Below are 22173 nucleotides of genomic sequence, written 5' to 3' on the forward strand. Positions count from 1 at the left end.
TCAAGCAAAGATGTGGGGTAACAGCAATTAAAAGTGCCCTTTCCTTGTCTCCTCCCTTTGGTGAGCCCAACTGCAAAGTTAGCATTGACTTCTGTCATATTCTAAAACTCCCCCTCTCTGTGGGTGCTTGTATTTCTGGAACATTCACCCAAAATAATGAGGTTTTACTCTCTCTCCTGGTGTTAAGTCTGGGTTGTTGGGGAACCCAGCTTCACCAAAGGAGTTGGTCTCCTGACTTTTTAGTGAAGGGTGAGAATAGATGTTTTTAAAAGGAGGTGCTGTACCTTTAAATTCTGAAAGTGAACTTGGCTCAGGAAGGCCAGCAGTCAAGGTCCAGCCCCTGGAAGAGAGAATAGCTACAGATTCTCCTTCCTCAGTCTTTGCAAGGGGACGGCTGTGCCAGCCAGCTCAGGCAGGCTCCTGGCAGCATGGCAGTGAAGCTCGGGGCCCTCCTGCTGGTCCTTGCACTCAGCCTGGCACAGCCAGCCTCCGCCCGCCGGAAGCTCCTGGTGTTTCTGCTGGATGGTTTTCGCTCAGACTACATCAGTGATGAGGCCCTGGAGTCCTTGCCTGGTTTCAAAGAGATTGTGAGCAGAGGAGTCAAAGTGGATTACTTGACCCCAGACTTTCCCAGTCTCTCTTATCCCAATTACTACACCCTTATGACTGGTGAGTACCTTGTCCTCTTCCAGGTGGGGAGGGCAGGCTAGAGTCCAATGGGGTACAGTTAGCATCTGGCATCAGAGTCTTATTTAAATTTTCAGGTTTCCCTAATCTTTTGGGATACCGAAGACAGACAAGAAGTCTGTGTTCTTGGCCGAGATTTTTTTTTTTTTCATGGTTGTATTGTTCTCCAAAAGTTATCCCAAGGACTTGCTTTGGATTCTAAGTGTGGAGAATAGAGAGCTACATGAATAGATGATTTAAAAAAGGAGTTATTTGTTTTATAAATAAAAATTCTAGCTAACTTTATATTTTCTAAGTGCAACTTTAAAAGATCAACAGGTCTTCATGTGTCTATACCAAATTCCTTCTGTCTCTTTGCTCTGCAGTCATCTGTCATCCTAGAGACCTTTTGGCTTCTTTATCAATGAGCTAGGCTATGAAAGTTACACATGGGATTCCTGTGTTACTTGGAGGAAGTTTTTCAGTCATATCCTGAAGTATTACTGAGCAATGCCACTTGCCCCTTCTTTCGCCTTTTTAAAAGGGCCAGGAAAAATAACATGGAAAAGAAAAAAAATTATTGTGCAGTTCAGATTCCCATTTTTAAATTCTGGTGAGTGTTAAAAAATTAATAAATAAAGCCAGCTAGCCTACCTAGACTGTGCCTGGTTTTGAGAAAGCTGGATGTTGCCTAAAGATGACCTTCGTCTGGGATTGCCAGAACACCATTGTGTTTCCATGAACTTGATCTTCTATCTGTGCAATGGAACTTACTTTCTGCTCACACAGTTGGATTCCTGGCTTCCAGTTGGTTTTTCAGCTAACCTTGTAAGGGCCAGCAAGGCACTCTCAGAAAGAATTTAGCAAACTGTCCAGGGAAGCTGTTAAGAATGCACTGTTATTGCTGCTTATGCTGAACTGTGCTATGTAGTCTGAGCACAGGGAAAATTCTATAAATTATCTTAACAGGAAGGGGATGAGAACTTTTTATCTCGTTATGGGTTTCCACAGTACAGCAAAGCCATAGGAGTCTGGAAAGACAATTGATAACTGTGGCTTCGTGCATAGGTATTATATGCATGTGTACCTAAAAATGTCATAAAATTAAAGGAGAAAGATACTTTGGTGAATTAGAAATGAAAGCACAGAAAGAAAACAAAATCCGGACTGCACACAATTGAAGAATGTATTTGCTTCTTTCTTTCTTTATTTTTAATTTCCCCCAACAAACAACCGGCGTCTCTAAGATAAAGAGAATATACAAAAGTCCTCTACTGCTCACTTGGCATGCTCCGCCCTTTGCAGGGGAGCAGTTTGCAGGCAGCTGGGTCACACATAGATGTTATTGTGCATCACAGCCCAACGTCAGTTCTGTCCAGGGAGTTTCACACACGCAGACCACCCCCACTCCAATTGCCTTTCAGAGCCTTGCTAGGAGACCCAATTCATAAACTGCCACGTGCAGCTTTCCTGATCTCAGTGGAAAATGAACAAAATCCATTTTAGAAATTCAGACTCCAGTGAGTAAAAAGGGACCATTACAATCTCCACAGAGAAAACAAGCCAGCGACACTGCCTTTTGTTGGTCAGACTCTCCTTCCTGATCTTGGCACAAGGAATAATTTTCACCGAGTCTCAGTCACGCAGAGACACGCTTTCTGTTCAGAGATGGGCATTTTCACTCCTCTTTTCCATGGTGGCACAGTGTAGTCCCACAAGCGTTTGACAAAGCTCTCACCTTCACTTTCAAACCAAGTCTAGCCAGAGGAAGTCACAAGACCTCCGTATGTGTTATGCTTATATATTTTCGGATGGTAAAATGTATCCTTTTGAAAATGTAATCCAATTTGAAAGCCTTAAGTCGACTTTTCCCCCTTTACAGAAGCAATACTATACACAGGATGTGTCTTGTAAAGCTCATGTTCATGTGCAAGTGTCTCTGGGTATGATGTGTCTTGCACCTTCTGAGTGAACGTGAAGGCTTGGAGCAGGATTGCAGGCTGGGAGATGCCAGGCTATGAAGCTGGTATTATCTCCCCCATCCTGGAACTGATTTGGGGTTAAGTTTGTATTATTTTCCCTAATATCCATGCTTATTTTTCTACCTGATGTTGAACGATTCCTCTTTATTTCTTTAAATAAAAGAGAATATAACCTTTGGGAATTATACTTAAACATATGGTTTAAGCATCTGAGCATTTTATGAACCAACAAAAGAATCATGCTAGATCCTTTTGGTACTAAAAGATTTGACGTTTTAGAGTTCCTCGGAATTCATAAGTGAGACTATGATGTCACTTCATTATATGACTTGTTCCCCAAAAGACACAAAGCCCTTGGTGTTCCTCTCTTTTCGTAACGAGGAAAGATGGGTCTCTGTTCAGAGATGAGTGTTTTCACCTGCAGCTGGAACACCTTGGTTGAATCCTTGCAAGGTCAAGATGACCCTGGAAGATTGGGGCAGGCCATCCCACTGCCCTGAGCTTCAGTTTTCTCATCTTCTGGGTCCTAAACAGGCCAGGATCTCAGGTGTTGCCAGATGCAGACATGAACATAAGCAACGTATAGGGAATTAGAAATAGGACTGGCACTTCTTAAGACTCCTACATTAAGAAATGAAGCAAATGACTGAAGCTCCTAGGAAGAAGAGTTTCACGAGAAGCCATGTGGTGGTGATGAGAAATGAACAGTCACAGGATTTGTAAAGCACCTTGGAAATTATCTGACACAGAGCCACCGCAACTGATTTATTTTCTCCTTCAAAATATATTTGTGTCGAAACAAATATGAACAAAAATTTTAGTAATAATCAGGAAGATCCATCAAACAATCGAATACTAGGGACAAACAAATCTTAAAACAGGGCCTTTCAGCCTACGGCCATACCACTCCGAATGCGCCCGATCTCGTCTGGTCTCGGAAGCTAAGCAGGGTTGGACCTGGTTAGTTCTTGAATAGGAGACAGCCTGGGAATACCGGGTAGGCTTAAACAAACAAAGAAAACAAAAACAAAACAAAACAAAAAACAGGGCCTTTCACTCAAGAAGCCTACATTCTAGTCGAGAAGGAGAGACACATGTTCCTACTAATATTCTAAAAAGAATGACAAGAACTGAATGTGTCCGTCCAAAAATTGTAGGTTGAAATCCCAACCCCTCAATACTTCAGAACGCAACCTGGCATCTCAGCTCGGCACCTCCCAGCCTGTAATCCTGTTCCAAGCCTTCACGTTCATTCAGTAGGTGCAAGACACATCATACCCAGAGACATTTGCACATGAGGACACTTGCCTTTAAAGAGGTAAATTAAAATGAGGAGATTAGAATGGGGCCCTAATTCAATATGACTGATATCCTTTTAAGAAGCAGAGACACCAGGGATGGGCGTGCACAGAGAAAAGGCCACATGAGGACACAGTGAGAAGGCTGCCATCTAAAAGCCAAGGAGAGAAGTCTCACTGGAAATTAAACCCGCCAACACTTTGATCCTGGACTTCTGGCCTCCAAAACTGTGAGAGATAAATTTCTGTTGTTAGGGCCACCCAGTCTGTGGCACGTTTCATGGCAGCCCTAGCAAACTAATACACAAAGGACCCACAGTAGTTTCCTCATACGCTAGATGACCAGAGGAGAGGAGAGTTTTCTTCGTTTGGGCAGCGTGTGAAAGCAGTTTGAAGGAGGTGGGCTCTGAGCTGGGATAAACAGCCACCAACATGGCGTACATCGTTATATCTTACTTTCTGCATGAACTGTCTTTCTGAAGACCTGTGTGTGGTTTTGTTTAAAACACAAACACTGTGTAACTGTTATTGGGATGCTTTCTCTTTCAGTCTTTCTGTGGATCTTTTTGTAAGGTTATTCTCTCTTTGAGTTAAACCCACATTTGACTTAAGTGACATTTAACATAAAATCCATGAAAGAAAGGCAGTAACATTTTCAATCTAGCTCATGGGTAAGAGAAAATGCTGAACATGTTTTGAAACAGCATAACAGCATCGTTTTGCCAAGGCCAATGGCAACATTTGTTTGTAATTCCTGAACATTTTTTTTTTTTATTAAAGTGTAGTTGACATACAATATTATATTAGTTTCAGATGTATGACATAGTCATTCTACATTTATATACTTTATGATGCGATTACCACGATAAGTCTGTTAACTGCTTATCACTGTGCATATGTGCATATGCCCCATGGCTTATTTATTTTTTAACTAGAAGTTTGTGCATCTTATTCCCCTTCACCTTTCTCACTTATACCCCACTCTCACCCCCTTTGGCAAGCATCAGCTTGTTCTCTGTGCCTATGAGTCTGTTTCTGTTTTCTTTGTTTCTTTGTTTGTTTGTTTTTCAGATTCCACATATAAGTGAAATCATATGGTACTTGTCTTTCTCTGTTTGACTTATTTTACTTAGCATAATACCCTCTAGGTCCATCCATGTTGTCTCAAATGGCAAGATTTCATTCTTTTATATGGCTGAGTAATATTCCACTGTATATATGTACCACCTCTTCTTTATGCATTTGTTTACCATTGGGCAGCCTGATTAAGCATTTGGGGAAAGTGGCCCAGAAGTGTCCTGAGTGGCAGGGAAGCCCGTCTAATCTTCACTGAACGTAATCTACCAGCAGACAAATATACACTGACATGAGTTTGCTATATAGTATGTTATTATCATTTCAACATTTAGAAACCAATAAATAAAGTGTGGCTAGGTTAGATGCTTTGCCCCGGACACCAACCAATGTTGGTAGCAGGGCTGAGATTGGAGGGTTGATGTCAGAGGCCCAGGTCTCACACAGAAGGGCTCTGACCCAAGTCCTGGAGTGCCCAGGAGGTTGTGCTGTGGCCTCGGACCCAGGGACAGAGTTCTCTCCAAGACCAGTTCAGGAGCCAGCAATAACCTGGGTAAGGTATGCTTGTAAGAAAATAACTGATTTAAAATAAAACTGGCTATCACTTGGACCAAAGGAAATCAATGCAGAAAGCACTGAGAAATCATGTTTTGAAATCATGTTTCCACAGCCTTCTGGAAAATTCAGGTTTCGCTTGGGGGCTGCCCGTGGACCTCTGCACACCCAAAGCACAAGCAGCATAGGCACAGCCCCCAGGGCCCTCTCTCCTCTCCTTGCCCCAAGGTCAGCCTCTGCATGGGTACATTTGCCCCAGTGTGTTAGCTTCCTTAGATTTAGATACCTCCTCAAGTACATTATATCTGACATGCCCAATACGTCTTCTCCTATGCTCTGTTGTACAAAATCCAATCGTGCTTTTCTTTTCACCAGTGACCTCCTAGTCAAAGGTCAGTCCTCAGCTTTGATTTCATGCTCAGGAACAGCATTTGGCACAGTTCGCGCTGCTCCTTCCTGACAGCTCACTCAGGTTAAGTCCTCTCTTGCTCTCCTCTTATTTCATGGGCTACTCTTTGGTCTCTTCTGTTGGTTTCTGCTCATCTTCCTGAACTCCCTTTCTCTGAAAGTAAGCAGTACTTTCAAGATGAATCTCGAAGTCTCTACTACTCCCACCTTCATCACCAGCACCTTCTATTGCCTAGATCAGCGGTCCCCACCTTTTTGGCACCAGGGACTGGTGCTCCTATGAGAATCTAATGCCTGATGATCAGAGGTGGAGCCAAGGCGGTGATGCTAGTGCTGGGGAGTGGCTGCAAATACAGATGAAACTTTGCTAGCTCACCCGCCGCTCACCTCCTGCTGTGTGGCCCGGTTCCTAACAGGCCACAGACCGGTACTGGTTGGGGACCCCTGGCTTAGAGCTTTCAAACAGCTCCTGGTCCCTCCACCCTCTCTGCCCTACAGCCTGTCTCCACATACAAACCAGAGTAGTTCTTTTAAAACACGCGTCTGATCATGTGGCTCCTCTGTTCAAACCTTCCAGTAGATTCTGCTTTTACTTGGAATAAAATTTAAAGTCCTTACAGAATTTGTCCCTCTTTGGCATCATTCCCAACCACTATGCCCCTAGTTTCCTTACTCGTTCCAGGCATGTGGCCACCTCAGGACTTGTGAACTTACTCTTCCTTCTGGCTGGAATGCTTTTCCCCAGAAAGACCCAAGGTTTGCTCCATTGCTTTTCTCAGACGTCCTCCCCAAAGTCACTGTAGCGGATATACCTTCCCTGGCCACCCTAACTGAAAGAGCCCACATCACTCCATCAACCTCTGTTCACTCCCTCTCTTTATTTTTCATCATAGCACCAATCTGATTATTCTGTCTTCCAATAACTTTTATTATAATGAAGGAGCATTATAACAATGATTAAAACATTCAGTTTCAGGAAACTTGATTATTATTTTGATTTTACATACTCCTAAACTAAGACGGAGGGAAAAAAATTGAAATTATGTTTTGTTTTATTTAAGCAAATAAGAGCCATTTAGGTAAACTGGTTACCTTTTATGTCTAGTCATCTTATATGTCTCAGGACATGTCTATCAATTTTGTTTTAAATTTTGACTCTGAAGTTGGAGACAGCAGGAACGTTGAAAGGAGAGTCGCCCATGAGGAGAAGGCTGTGCCAAGTAAGGGATGAAAGTCCTCGGGTGTTGGTAGTTTAACTAGAACACAGTTGTCAGCATAGCCCGAGAGAGATTAATTCTAGTCAAGATTGCTGAAGCCAAGAAAGCCGAGGGAGCAGCAAAGCATGAACAAGGCAAATGGTTCAGAACCACGAGAACAATTGTGAGAGGGCAGCGAAGGCCAAGCTGTGTGTGGTCCTGACCGTCAGACACAGAGATGGGTCTGGCAACTTGAAGCGTCAGCAGAGCCATCCTTGTTTTCTCAGCCTCCATCTAAGATTGCTCGAGTGACCAGGCTGTCAGGACAGGCATGAGACTCTCCTTAGATATTTGAGTCTACGGCCATGCTGCCCTGAACAAGCGTGATCCCATCTGATCTTGGAAGCTAAGCAGGTTTGAGCCTGGTTAGTACTTGGATGGGAGATCACCTAAGAAGACCAGGTGCTGTAGGCATAAAAAATAAAAAATAAGGGATTGTAAGCTGACAAGGTCCTTGCAATCTGTGAGATCAACCAAGGGTTTCTTCGCAGAAAAAAAAAAAAAAAAAAGATATTAGATAAATTGAAGTCATAACCCTTAACACCTCAGAATGTGATTACGTTTTGCAGATGGGGTCTTTCAAAAGGTAATTAAATATAAATAATGTCTTTATAAGAAGGAGAGATAAAGACGCATATGGACAAAAAGGGAAGACCATATGAAGACACAGGGAGAAGACAGACATTGCAAGCCAAGGAGAGAGGCTTTAGAAAAACCAACCCTGCTAACATCTTGCCTTCAAACTTCTAGCCTCCAGAATTGTGAAAAATAAATTTTTGCTTTTTTAGCCACCTAGTCTGTGGTACTTGGTTATGATAGTTTTTAGAAACTAATCCAGACAGGATGATGGCACTAGGCTGTCGATGGAGGAATGAAGGGTTTTTTTTTTTTTTTTTCGACAGACCTCTTCCATTCCCAGACTTAATTACTGAAGATTTCTGGTGGTTTTAGCCCTGAAAGTGATACGTTGGTTGCCCAGGGCTGCTGTAACAAATTCCCACAAACTAGGTGGCTTAAAACAGTAGAAATTATTCCTTCACAGCTCCGGAAGCCAGCAACCTGAAATCAGGATGTCGGCAGGGCCACGCTTCCTAGAGGACAATCTGACCCACGCCTTTCTCTTAGCTTCTCGTGTTGCCAGCCATCTTTGGTATTCCTTGGTCTGTAGATATTTTGTGGCATAACTCTGGTATCTGCCTTGCTTGTCACATGGCATTCTGTCTGTGTGTCTCTATGTGTGTCCCCTGTCTTCTTATAAGGATGTCAGTCATATTGGATTAGGGCCCATCCTAATGACCTCGCCTTCACTTGATCACATCTGCAAAGAACTTGTTTCCAAAGGCCACACCGACAGACACACAGATACAGAGAGGTAGAACTTCAACACATTTTTTTTGGGAAACACGATTCAACCCATAGTTCATGGTGTAGCGGAAAGAGCTATGGATTTGCTACAGAAGACCTAATTTCATCTATTCTGTTACTTTCTAATTTACAGAATTTGGAACAGCTCTTTGGAGTTTTAATGTGATTTATCAGTAGAACAGAGAAAATAAAATTACCCAATAGGCTTGTTGTGAGGCCAGAATGAGAAACTTTGTGAAAAGCCAACATTCTAAAAACTAAGCATGTTAGCAGTAAGATTGGGCTAAATTATGTTGCAGTAACAAGGTATATTAGAGGCTTACGACTAAGATTTATTTCTGTCTCATGTATATGGACTTCAAGGATTAACTCCGCCCCCATTTCCTCTTCATTCTGAGACCCAGGCTGAAAAGCAACTTCTGAATAAGACATGTTGCTCACGTGGCAAAAAGAAAAGGGAAAATGGCAGAACAATGTGATCATGCTTAAGGCTTCTGCTCAGAGGTGTCACAAGTCACGTCCACTCACATTTCATTGGACAAAACAAATCCTCTTGCCTAGCTTGGTGCCCAAAAGTCTTTCCAAAGTGGGCGTAGGAATCATCTTTAACATTAATGCAATATGTCGCAGACTCTGAATGAGTACTAGCTGCATTTTATAAGAAACTTGTGCGTCTTAATAAAAATGAATGCAACTCAGAGGAGGGAGATATTATTGGGAGTTATAATGGTCTTGAACATTTTCATGAGAAGGTGAATCTGGAACTGAACATTGAAAGATTTTTAGTAAGATGAATTTTAAGCCAGGTCTTGAGAAAAAAGACTGTGATGATATGACAGACATGGAACAAGCAAACTCAGAAGCATTCACAAGACAGGGGAAAGTGGGCTAAATCCATTCACTGCTCGGATGTGGGCCGGAGAGTTAGAGAGATGCATTTGTTTAAAAAAAAAAAATGCAGTTGATAGGAGGCTTTCAAAGCTAAATCAAAGATAATCCAAAGAAAACCCTCCTTTCCTCTTTTCCACTCACTTCCAACATTTGAGCATCTATTGTTTATCATGAGCTCTAAGTGAGGAGTTGAGTTTGAAGAGCGCCCTTGAGGCAGAACTTGCTGATTGGGTAGTGAATGTGTATGAAAGAATGAAAAGGAAGGGAGCCTGAATCCGTTCCAAGGCTACGAGATCTTCAGAGGTCTGGGGCTCCCATGAGGAGAGATGGGGAAGTTTGGAGGGCTGTTTATTTGAGGAAATAAATTCTTACCGGAATAGATTTCAAGTTGGAGTAGGATAGTTACCTGGAGCCGGCCCTTTAGTGAATCAGAGACGATGTCTTAAAGAAGAGTTATAGAAACGTTTAGTAGAACCATGGGGGTAAAAGAGAAATTTCTCAGTGGACCGCAGCAAATGGACTCCTTACCTCTCTGCTTGCTCCACAGCCGGTAGAGGATATTTCTCACAGATGCACAAAAGTCTTTCTTCTCATCTGCATGAACTTCTGTCTAAATTTTGTCACTCACTTCCCACGGACACCTACAAACAAGTTTCTGTGTTTCCACTTAAAACTATAGAATGTGTAGTGAGTATTGATTAAGCTGCCTAAGGAAGCAGGCTGGGTAGGTCAGGTACCGGGCAACAGAAGCCTTGAAGAACACTAACTGGCTCATGCCTTGAGAAAAAATTGTGTTCCAAGAATTTGCAAAAATAATCTCTCCTGGCACGTCATTATTTAAGCTCCCAATCGACAAACCTCTCTACACTAAAGTGCCACTTTTTCAAAAGCATGTTTCTCTTGGCTTCCATGGTGATGAGAGGGAGTTCTTGTTATACGGCGTTCAGCTGCTGGAAACCCACTCCCTGAAGAAGGGAACGGTTAGGTTAGTGGGTAAAGCTTAAAAATGTGGTGAAAGATTTTGATTATAATAGCAGCAAGCCCTTTTCTGAGAAGGTTCACCCACACGGAGCCACCGCAATCCCCAAACCAACGCTGAGCTCTCCTGCTTCTCTCTCCCCCACCCCATCATTGATTGACAGGATCACATGCCTTCTGCCAAGGCTTCTGGAGTTCGGTTGAACCATTCTGCTCTCAGTATCTGCTTCATCATGAATGCTGTGCCAAAAATGGGTTAAAGGACATTTAAAATTAATTCGGAGGGAGCCTGAGTCAGCATGTTGACATTTATTTCAGAGAGACTTTAAACAACACCTCCTCATGTTTCGGAGTCCCCTTCTGTGAATAGGGCCATTGTGCCTATGGTCTCCCAGGCAAGGACTTGGGGCAGGTCTGGGGCTCCTCCGGGTCCTGTGTGTAGCATTTGGCTCCTGCTGGATATTGTGCTTGATCGTAACCTACACCTATCTTCAAACCTTTTCATAGCGAGGAGAAAGGTTCTGACAGACGGGTCATGGAAACATGTGTGGGCAGACTCATTTGGACAAAGGGCTGCCAGGCTGAACTCGTAAACAGATTTTGGTCAGGGATACTGCAGGTACTTTGCCCTTTATGCAGTAGCTTCCCCCTGGGTACCTGCCTTTAAGCATGAGTACTTCTGTGGTTGTCAGGTCTGAGGTTGGACGAACGCAGTCATTGTGAGAATGCATGTAAACATCTGTAGCAGAGCATCCCAGCGTGTGTGCTACGGGCCACGGATGGGTTACAGGTGTGCCGGGAGGCCGGGTCCCCCACCCAGTCATCTAGGGTTTGAGCGACCTTGTCTATCCACCCAGGTCACCCAACCAGAATGTCTGATGTGAAGTAGGTCAGAAAGGACTGGCGGACCAGAGTGAGCAAGGGGAGCGAGTCGGGGGCCAAGTATCCTCTCTCGACTCTGCCTCCTCCCCCTGAGACTTCAGATAAGTCACATCGTCTTCCTACTTCTGAGTTCTCACTGCTTTAAAATGAGCGGCCTGGGCAGCGGGAGCCCTGGGGTTAGCTGTGCACTTAGTGAGTGCTGGACGTGTGCTGGGAATGTTCTAGGTGCTCTGTTCTAGGAGCTGGGAATGCAGGATGACATTCCAAGGTGACTCTTAGGGGCCACAGTGGGGCAGAGGGAAGGGGTAACTGGAACTCTATGACAATCTGCATCTCTTCCCCATTATGAGCACACCTCCACTTTGCCCTCTTTTATACATTTGAAGAAAGTGGTCTGTAGTTAATGCCATTGGGTGCCGATGGCAGGGATTCTGGACTGAGGGCAGGGTGGGAAGCAGTCAACGAGTCTGTGGATGTAGTGGGCAAGACACCCACAGAGTTTGGCTTAGGGGGCTCTGGGCCTTGGGCTCTTCTTCCAGATTCTGCACACAAATCAAATAAATTAGCCCACCAGCTCTAGTGTGTCTAGCTTTCCCTGAAAATTATCTATATGTTTAAGGATTTGGCTTTCTCAGGTGGGCTTGAGAAAACATTCCGATTTAATGGTTGAAGGCAAAAACCTTAAACAAACATAGGTGTTTGGGAGAAAACCTCAAATATTGGGCTTTCGGTCACTCACTAGCAGACCATAGGCCCAGCCTGGAGCATGCTGCACACCCCTCCAACCCCTCGCCCTGCAGCACAGACCAATGAAGATCTATGGAGGGGTCCCGGAGTCAGGCCTGCCCCTTGCCGGCAAAGAAAATTTCCTTTCTGGGCTTAAGTGCTCTCATTTGTGAAAGAAGTGGACCCTCTCTAGGGTACACTCCTGGCCTGCAAGACACCCTACTGAGTTCACCAAAGAGAAAAGATGTAAGGCAAGGTCGGTAGGACATGAGAGCGCCTCAGAGAAGTCGGCAGGGTCCTCACTCTTGGCTCTAGCAGCCCCTGGAAAATGCCTGGTCACTTAGCCTGAGAGGTTCCCAGAAGTCGGGCCATGGATTGTGTCTAAGTGGTCAGTATCTTACAATTTTTTCACACATGTCCCGCCAGTCTCTGGCCACAAATGCTCTGTGGTGCGGAGGGACCCTTTCTCCCAGCCTTTGTCCAGCCAAGCTCCTCAGGGAGGCAGGAGACAGCGAACAGCCCGGAGACACCACTGTGCAGGGCCATCAGAACTCAGCCAGGATTTTTGCCAATTGGAGGGAAAACATAATCTTTAAAGATATGTAAGAGACTGTGAACCGTAGTTACCTATTGAAATGGCCCCTGGACAGATGAGAGACAGAGATGCGAGATACTTGTCTCGTTGTCTCTCTTTTTAAACAATATGATTTATCTATTCAAAATATTAAATTAAAAGATGCATCCATTTCCATTGGAACTCCTCTTCAGTGGAATAAGCATTCACTTTAACATTGATTAGGCCCCTCATTCTCAGTTCAGGCTGCTACACAAAATACCATAAACTGGGTACCTTATAAACAACAGAAATTTATTTCTATTTCTGGAGGCTGGAAGTCTGTGATCGAGGTGCCGGCATGGTCTGGTTCTGGCGAAAGCTTTCTTCTAGGTTGCAGCCGGTCATCTTCTCCTCGGGTCCAGAAAGAAGGCAGGAGCTCCTTGGGATCCCTCTATTAAGGGCACTAATCCCATTCATGAGGGCTCCACCATGAGCCCTCATGACCTAATCACCCCTCAAAGGCCTGGCCTTAGCCTAATACCATCACATTAAGGATTAGATTTCCATATATGAATTTTGGGAGGACACAAACATTCGGTTGATTGCACTCTCCTTGTGATTTAGGAAAATATAATTACATAAAAAGAGTTTTTAAAAAGATGCTTCCCAGTCTAGTGGGCCTAAATGAGGTTTTGTGGTTTCTACTCAGTCTGCACTGCAGACTTGCAGACAACAGCCAGCTAGGCCTCAGGAGCCTTGTGGGCGAGGCCACGATCACCATCCTCCTTGAACACTGTCACCTCACGGGAGCCGCCACTGCCCCACGGAGGAGCAGGACTAAAGACAATCTACCAGATCCCACCTTGTGTCCAGCCTCTGAAGGACTTTTACTCCTTGGGTGGGTCCCTCTGGCTACTCCTGCCGGCCGGGCCAGTCCACACAGCAATCTACCCTGCTTTGGTCTACACAAGTTCAAGGCCACTGGGATGTGGGCAATCTCTACATCTGGGCCCAGTACTTGCCCAGAAGAGACACTTGATTAACGTTTGTTGGACTCCCCTGGTTTAGTGCCAGTAACTGGACCTCTGTCTGACCCCGGGGTGGAAGGCTTACGTTACTCGTTTTTATTCTAGGCTCTAGAGTTCTGTTGCTGAATCTCATCTGCTGAGGTTTCACTATTTTCTAACAAATCACTGGTGCCCTTGTATACCTGCTTTGATCTCCTTCTGGCCATCCTCCGGAGGCCTCTAAGTTCCCTCCTTCATCTTCACACTGGATGAGCTTCTCCTCCCCAGGGGCCAAAGCAACACCATTGCCACATTCCTCCTGTCATCGTGAACTTCCCAGCACCTAGGGCTGTCCCCGGGTTTGCTGAAGTCAGTTTGGTGGATCTAATTCCAGGTTCCAGGTTCCAGTTACTCCCAGTCTGGCCTATTCACCTGCAGCTCAGCCAGCTGGCCTTGTTCTGAACCATGGCACCCCTCCCTATACATTTCTGCATGTGAATTTCATAGTCCATTTTAGCATGCATTTGTCTGTGTAAAATGAAACGCTAAAACCATGTGAAACAGCTGGGAATATGTAATAAAACCTACAATATCCCAAACTAAAATTTCTCCCAAAGGTATTCAGAATTACAAAAATGTAAAAAGCAGAAGACGCCTTAGAAATTCGAATGCATTTATTTGTCTCATTGTGCAGAACAGGAGACTGAGGCCTCAGACTCAGATCCGGCATCTGGATAAGGTCAGAGGCCCATCAAGCACAGGTCTGTGAGTCCGAGCTGGGGTCTGGCCTCCCTCAGATAACCCGGCATGGAGGTCTAGGCGTCTGTTCCAGCCCTTGCCTGAGCTCGCAGCTTTGCCCTGAGCACAATGCTCTCCCATGGCTGGGCTTCCCTACCTGGGTTGTTGGTGGTTCTTTCTCACCCTCAATAATATCTCCAGGATGTGTGAACTGAAATGGGGATGCGATTCAAGGAAGGTTTTCTGTAAATTTCATCGAAGATCAGGGAGGAGGTAGAACCACCTAGAAGATTGGGGGTGGTGCTTAAACCAGCTCAGCCAGCCTCCCTACTTCCCAGTGGCATGGATGATAATGGAAGACAGGCTATTATTCTTTAAACTCTTTAAGTGATATCACCAAGTTCTGATGGAATAGATAAGAAAATCATGTTCCAAAGCATTCTTACCGAGACTCTGTCAACACGCATTTCAACATCTAGCTAAAAGCCAAAGTAATCAAATGAAAGCAAAAAATGACTTTATTCACTCAATTCCTAACTGAGGAGATTTCCTTAGTGGACATCAGACTAATTTCTAACCTTTAAACCAAAGGATCACCAGGGTTCTTATGGCCAGTTCTGAAATCCTTGTTGGAATGGAATTTTGAAAAATGATCTCTCACCTTCTCCCTTGTCACCTCCTGTTTTTGTGGGAGCCTCTCTGGGAACTCTCAATTCTTCCCTTTACTTCGCTCCAGCCCAGGCCCCAGCTTCCCTCTGCCCATCTTTCACTTCCAAGCCAAAATAAGATGTCCCTTCCCTAGAAGGCCTTGACCCTCAGATAGTAACATTTCAGAGCTGGCTGGTGCTCCGAGATTTTATTTTTCTCCATTCGGGAACTCCTTTACCACTTACTACCTGAACTACAGAATTTGGTAATGACAACATACGATGTTGAGATACATTCATACACTGCATTCGTATGTGAACATTCTCCATTCAAGGATGTATTGAGCATTTACATGTGAGAAGTGCTGTTCTAAAGATGACCAAGACATGGCCTCGGTCTTGAATGAGCTTCCAATTAAGCTGGAGCAAGTAAATATGTGTCAAAATAAAAGAAATATAACCACAGGACAGAATAGAACAGGCACAGGGGATGCAGAAACCATTTCTGAGAGTGTGGTAAAGTGGGAAGGTTTGCTGAGGTGGTGGTATCTGAGTAAAGCCTGGAAGATTTGGACAGATTGAAACCTGGAGGAAGGGCCTTGAGGGTCGATGACACTGCACAAGTCAAGGGTCAGAGGTGGCAATGATGAGGAGCATTTGGAGGCCAGATCTGGCCTTAGAGACAATTACTCTGACATTTCTGTGTAGTGTGGGTTTCAGGGAGGCCATCCTCCCTGAGGTGAGAATGAAGGAATGTGGGAGTCAAGTCCTCAGTGCCAAAATGAGCCTGGGGCCAAGGCTTTGATAGGCTCTGTGGGGAGGGAACTGGCAAGACTGATTGGATGTGGAGGATCAGAGAAAGAAAGAAAAAATCAGAATCGGACAAGAATTCAAGCTAGTCTTAGGGTAACATTAATGAATTAATCTGTGTATAGAGTGGATCCAAGTTCACAAACTTGAGTGTACAGAAAATAGTACATTTACTTTCTTTTAAAAAATCTAAATCTATGGGTGAACCTTAAAAACATTCTAAGTCCAATAAGCCAGACACAAGAGGACAAATATTGCATGATTCCACTTATATGAAGTACCTAAAGTAGTCAAATCCACAGAGACAAGAAGTTGAATGGTTGTTACTAAGATCTGGGAAACAGGGAGTTAGGGTTTAATGGAACAGAGTTTCAGTTTGGGACAAGTTCGGGAAATGGATGGTGGTGATCGTTGCACAGCAATGTGAATGTTCTTAATGCCACTGAACCGTACACTTATGAATGGTTCAAATGATACATTTTATTTATTTATTTTTTTTTAATTTTATATCTGTATATTTTACCACAATAAAAAAATAAACCTAAATCTGACTGTGACCTCCCTACTCTACTAGGCTTAGTAAAAATTCAGGCTCAGTCGCTACTGGGTGGGTAGTGGGGTGAGTTCTCTTCCTTTTCTAGGATTTTACAAAGGTCCTGGGTCATATATAGTCCCAAAGCATTGAGGCCGGTGCCCTGGTCATTGGTCTACCACAGTTTCCTCCAAAGGCCCATATGTGAATCCATGTGACTCCAGAGACCAGGCTCTGCTGGAGGCCTTGACTCCAGCCTCCCCTGTTATATCTCTCAGATGCCAGGGCTCCCCATGGAGTTCTGCCACCAAACAATGCATCACTTCCCGCTCTCACTGGACCAGCTGACTCCTTATCTCTCCCCGGTCTAGAGGTAAACTTTCCATCAGAACCAGCTTCTTGGGCGTATGACCTGTGTAGTCACACCGGGTCTCATGCCTGCTTTCCTGCTCTGCTGTCACCATTTTGAAATTCTTAATAATTTATGGACAAAGGATTACACATTTTCATTTTGCACCAGGTCCTACAAATTACGTAGCCCATACTGTTTTCCTCTCTTCCTTACTTCTCTCAAAGGCATACGTGCCTTCCTTGCTCCCCTCCCTTCAGAGACAAGTTCACAATGTGTTTCAAAGGGTTCACTTCGAGATGATAAAAAGTCTCAAAGGAAGGAGTGTGTCCAGCAGGCAATATCAGCTGCTGTTCCAGAAACACAGGCCTCTCCGCAGTCAACAGGGGCTGGATACCTGCTTGAAACATGATGGAGGGGAATATGCAGGAAGAGAACAGCCTAATTAATATTTCAATAAAATATCTCAATATAGTATCTAAATCAGCCGTTTATATTCTCAAACTTGCAAGACATCCAGGTGATTTCTTTACTAGCTATGATATCTGGAGACATAGATTTCAGAGTTGTCTTCGCAGAGGTGGGAAATGAGGGCCCCTTGGGAAGGTTATGGCAGGTGAAGAGAAAGAGAAAGATGAAAGCTTGGGGGCCCTTGCTCACACTTAGGGAGCACAGTATAGGAGAAGAGACACCAAAGGAGACGAAGAAGTACGACCTGTCGCAGACCATTCTAGCAAAGACCTAAAGTGAAAATCAAAAGTCAAGCACGGTCAAAGTAATCAAGGAAAGACCAAGTTTCCAATAGGAGATGGTCAGTACTGTCGAACAGAAAAATTTAAAAAAAATAAGGAACGAAACAGTCATTAGGCTGAGGGATTTGTACAGAGCAACAGAGTTTGGAGACCAGTAGGGAGTTGAAAAGGAGGGACAACGTTACGTAGGTAAATTCTGCATCTGCAGGATTTGAGGGCTCATGTTTTACTGTTTAGCTGGGAATTTGGAGGACTCACCTTGGTCTCAATATGCTAATTAGGCCCTATATATGGATCTCAATTGTGATCTCAGTTGATCTTTTAAAATTATTATAAACAGCTCTTGTGAGGTATAATTTACATACCACAAAATCCATCCATTTTAAGTGTACAATGAAATGATTTTTAGTAAATTTACAGAGATGTGCTACTATCACCACAACATAATTCTAGGATATTTCCATCACCCAAAAATACACCGTATGCCCTGTCGTTGCTCCTCATTCCCACCTCCAGCCTTAGGCAACCACTGATCTGCTTTCTTTCTCTAAAGATTTGCCTTTTCTGGACATTTATGTAAATGAAACAGTTGAACGTCTGTTCTGTGGTGTCTGGCGTCTCTCGCTAAGCATGACGATTTTGAGATTCGACCATGGTCCATCAATAATACATCATTCCTCTTCACTGGCAAGACTTCCACTGTATGAATAGCCCACATTTGCTGATTCGTTCACCAGCAGATGAACATTTGGTTGTTTCCACATGTTGGCCATTGTGAATAATGCCTCTATGAACATTCAAGTGCAAGTCTCTGTGTGGATATGTGTTGTCCTTTCTCCTTGGTACATACCTAGAAGTGGAATTGTTAGATCGTATGGTAATGCTATGTTTAACATTTGAGGAAATTGCTAAACTGTTTTTCAGAATGGCTGCACCATTTTACGCTCCCACCAGCAATGTAGGAAGGTACACCCTTGATAACACTTGTTACTGTCTTTTTAAATTATAGCCATTCTATTGGGTATAAAGTGATATTTCATTGTGGTTTTCATTTACGTTTCCCCAATGACTGATGACGCTTAACATAATGTGCTTATTGGCTATTGGGTAACCTCTTTGGAGAAAGGTCTGTTCCAATTCTATTAACTGTTTTTAAAAATTGGGTTATTTGTCTTTTTATTATTAGTTGTAGGAGTTCTTTATATATTTTACAAATATGTTAGGGAATATATAATTTGCAAATACTTGTCTCCCAGGTGGTCTTTTCACTTTCTTGATGGTGTGTCTTGAAGTGCAAAAGCATTTAATGTTGACGAACATTTTTTTTTTTTATCTCTTGTACTATTGGTGTCATATCTAAGAAACGATTGCCTAACCCAGCATCATGAAGATTTAGTCCTGTGTTTTCTTCTAAGAGTTTTATACTTTTAGCTCTTATATTTGGGTTCGTAATCCGTTTTGAGTTTTTGTATAATGTGAGGTAGTTGTCCTGGCACCATTTGTGGAAGACTCTTCCTTTCCTACTGAATTTTCTTGAAAGTTTGGTTGAAAATCAACTGACCATGAATGTTAGTTTATTCTTGGGCTCTCAATTGTATACTCCATATGGCATCCTTATGACAGGACCACACTGTCACGATTACTTAGCTTTGGAGTAAGTTTGAAATTAGAAAGTACGATTCTTTCCACTTCGTATTTCTTTTTGAAGATTGTTTTGGCTAGTTTGAGTCATTTGTATTTCCAAATGAGTTTTAGGATGAGCTTGTCGACTTGTGAAACAAAACAAAACCCAGCTAAGATTTTGACAGGAATTGTGTTAAATCTATAGAACATTTAGGAAGTAGTGTCATTTTAATAATATTAAGTCTTCTGACCCATAAACATGGGCTGTCTTTCCATTTATTCAGATGTCAAATTCTTTCAGCAATGCTTTAGAGTTTTTCAGTGTACAAGTCTTACACTTCTTTTTGCTAAATATTTCTAAGCATTTTATTCTTTTTGATGTTATCGTGAATGGAATTATTTTGTTTCATTTTTGCAGCATATAAAAACACAATTGACTTTTTGGAATTGATCTCGTACTCAGCTACTTCAATGAAATTTTTTTTATTAGATCTAATAGTATTCTGCGGTTTCCTTAGGATTTTCTGCATGCAAGAATATACGAGATCATGTTTCCTGCAAACAAAGACAGTTACTTCTACCTTTCTAATCCTGATAGCGTCGACTGATCTTTAAAATTACCTTGGTAGTTATGGAAGGGCATTTTTGCAAATGAGAGACCTTGTCTAGAGAGGGTAAGCAGCTCGTCTGAGGTCACCTAACCAGGAAGTGAGGAAATCAGGACCGGAACAGAGGACTGCTGCCTCCCGTCCATCACTCAGCTTTTTCGCCACACGGCTTCTGGTTGGTAGAGTCGGAATCTGAGAAGACAATAGATGGCCTTTATCTCTGCAGCACTCCTATTGTCTTCCTTTGTTACAAGCAGCCAGATTCAGTCAAGAAGGGAGCAAAATGTACATTTCCCAAATGTCTACAGTAGTTATGTGTCTGTATGTCTGCAGCGCTCAGTGCTGGGCGCTTTCAAATACTGTTTCAATCCATCCTCCTAAAATCCTGTAACACAGGTACAGCTACCCCCATTTTACAAATGAGGAAACCGAAGCTGGGAGATAGATAGTAAATTACTTGTTCAAAATCACAGAGTCTACAAATGGCAGAGCTGCGAGTACAGAATCCTGCGCCCCTCCCAGGACATCACGCTGCCTCTCCTTTCTTGCTCTCAAGGAAGTAGCTCTCGGGGCAGCACCGTCCTGTGCAGCCACCTACGTGTCTCTTCCTCAGTGACCTCGTAGTTGCGTTCTGCACATGGCATACGCCTGCACACGCAGACACCCGCAGACACCCACAGTGCACGTGTGTCTGCTTTCCCAGGCTTCCTCCAGACTGAGCAACCTCATGGGCAGCTCTGTTTTTAATCCCATCTTTGTGAGTCTCAATGGACAATGCGAACAATAAGCGTTTCTGGGGCGGAGTATAAAAGAGAGGATTCAACCTCAGACACTTAGCTGCTTATCTCAAATGGCCAAGGCTGAACAGTTGTGAAGAATGGTTTAAACAGGCCTCTTTTGACAAGCCACATCTGGGGTACTGACCCAGGCCACTGAGATGTAGCTCTGGCCTAGCTGTTTCTAATTCCACTTGGTCGTGGGGGCCTGGGAGAGCATGGTGGTCCCAAAGAAGGCAGGATCTGAGCTGCCCTACCTTCCACTCAAGTGTCTCATCCTCCCTGATACTCAGTAGGAACTCAATAAACGCATCTTTGTATTTGTTTTAAAGTTACTCGGAAACTGCTTTACCCTAAATACTCAGCCAGTTTCCTTTGAAGCTGTTCTCTTCCCATCCCACCCCCGCTCTTCACAGAAGGGGTGTTCCTGCTGCTGGTCCATCCAAGGGGACATTTTTAGTCTCTCAGCAGGCAAAAAATCCAAATGCGAGTGGCAATGATCACCTTGGACACAGCTCTGCGATTCTCCTCACGTTCTCCTCCCAAGTGCCAGTCCACGCCCAACCCAGGATTTAGGAATATAAAGTGGAAATGGGTATAATTAAGTATTTCGTAAACTCGGTCAAATATTTTAAGAGGCAAATAGACACCCAACTTAAAATTTTATGGTTTACTTTCTCACTAAATTCCAAGTTGGTGAGTAAGCCAGTGCTCTGGTGGTTTAAAACAAATTCTTTTTTCACATCCCCAAGAGATTTTAGGTTTGGGCGTTTAAGCCGTTTATGACCGAGAGTCTGGAAAAGTTCTCAGGAGCGACAGTTCCCTCGGGCGGTGTGGCGTGCAGAAGGTCTCTGGTTTTAGCCCGGCCTCCACTTCCAGGTGGTTTCGTGGTCAGCGGAGAATATGAATTTCTTAACAACCTGAAATAAAAAGGCAAGGCTTCTGCCAAACAAGCCTCCCTTGTATTTCACTCAGCCATATTTTATATTTTTTCAGTTCACTGCCAAATCCAACCACGTCTTCCCTCAAACGTGTCGGCTTCCTTTTGACGCCCACATGCCGGCCTGGGCTTTGGCTTAGTCACCCCTCTGTCTCTTGAAGATACCAGTGCGAGGACAGCGATGGGCTAGAGGCAAGAGACACGGGTTCTAGTCCGGGCTACGGTGGTGCCCAAATGTGGCTTCTAAGTCTTTCTGGGTTCAGGTTTCTTTTCTGACAAAATGACGGTAAGCGTGCCAAGGAGTGCACGCGCGTGCTATGACAAAGTCCTCTTTTTTTCCTATTGTCACGATCACTTCTGGTCTGCCTCCCCCTCAACTTTCTGACTTCGGCTCATGTCACAGGAAAGGCAAGGTGGTTATTTGATCTTGTGCCCGCTCTTTGCTGTCATCACTTTTGGGACTCGGCTCTGGTTAGCATTTGAAGCCAGACATCCATACATTTACTTCCAAAGCATGAATTTAGTTTTTACACACAGTATTCACCTTGTGAAGGCTTAGGGTTATGATTTTCAAAAGAGGGAAAATGGCCTGGCTTGAGGTAGGATTTTTGAGATTAAAAACTTAGCCCAGAGATTTCTATTTAAAATCACATCTTTCACTACCCATTTCCCTGAAGAACAAAGTTTAAGTCCTTTTAGGAAATAACTAATGGGCTCCAGCAGCCCCTCCGGTTTCATTGGAGTAACCCACACG

General features: G+C 43.8%; 1 protein-coding gene and 2 pseudogenes across 1 annotated transcript in view; all 3 read left to right on the forward strand.

Annotated features, from left to right (window-relative positions):
- Nucleotides 1-346: 346 nt before the first annotated feature.
- The window catches only part of ENPP6 (ectonucleotide pyrophosphatase/phosphodiesterase 6), a 92223-nt gene continuing 70396 nt past the window's right edge, over nucleotides 347-22173 (forward strand). Inside the window, exon 1 of the mRNA XM_011364028.1 lies at nucleotides 347-669. Coding sequence (XP_011362330.1) covers nucleotides 429-669 — 241 coding nt within the window. The 5' untranslated portion in view covers nucleotides 347-428. The remainder of the gene's footprint in view (nucleotides 670-22173) is intronic.
- LOC111742384 lies at nucleotides 3539-3658 on the forward strand (annotated as a pseudogene).
- LOC111742374 lies at nucleotides 7535-7653 on the forward strand (annotated as a pseudogene).

This window comes from Pteropus vampyrus, unplaced genomic scaffold (genome assembly GCF_000151845.1).
Source record: "Pteropus vampyrus isolate Shadow unplaced genomic scaffold, Pvam_2.0 Scaffold92, whole genome shotgun sequence".
Lineage (NCBI taxonomy): Eukaryota > Metazoa > Chordata > Mammalia > Chiroptera > Pteropodidae > Pteropus > Pteropus vampyrus.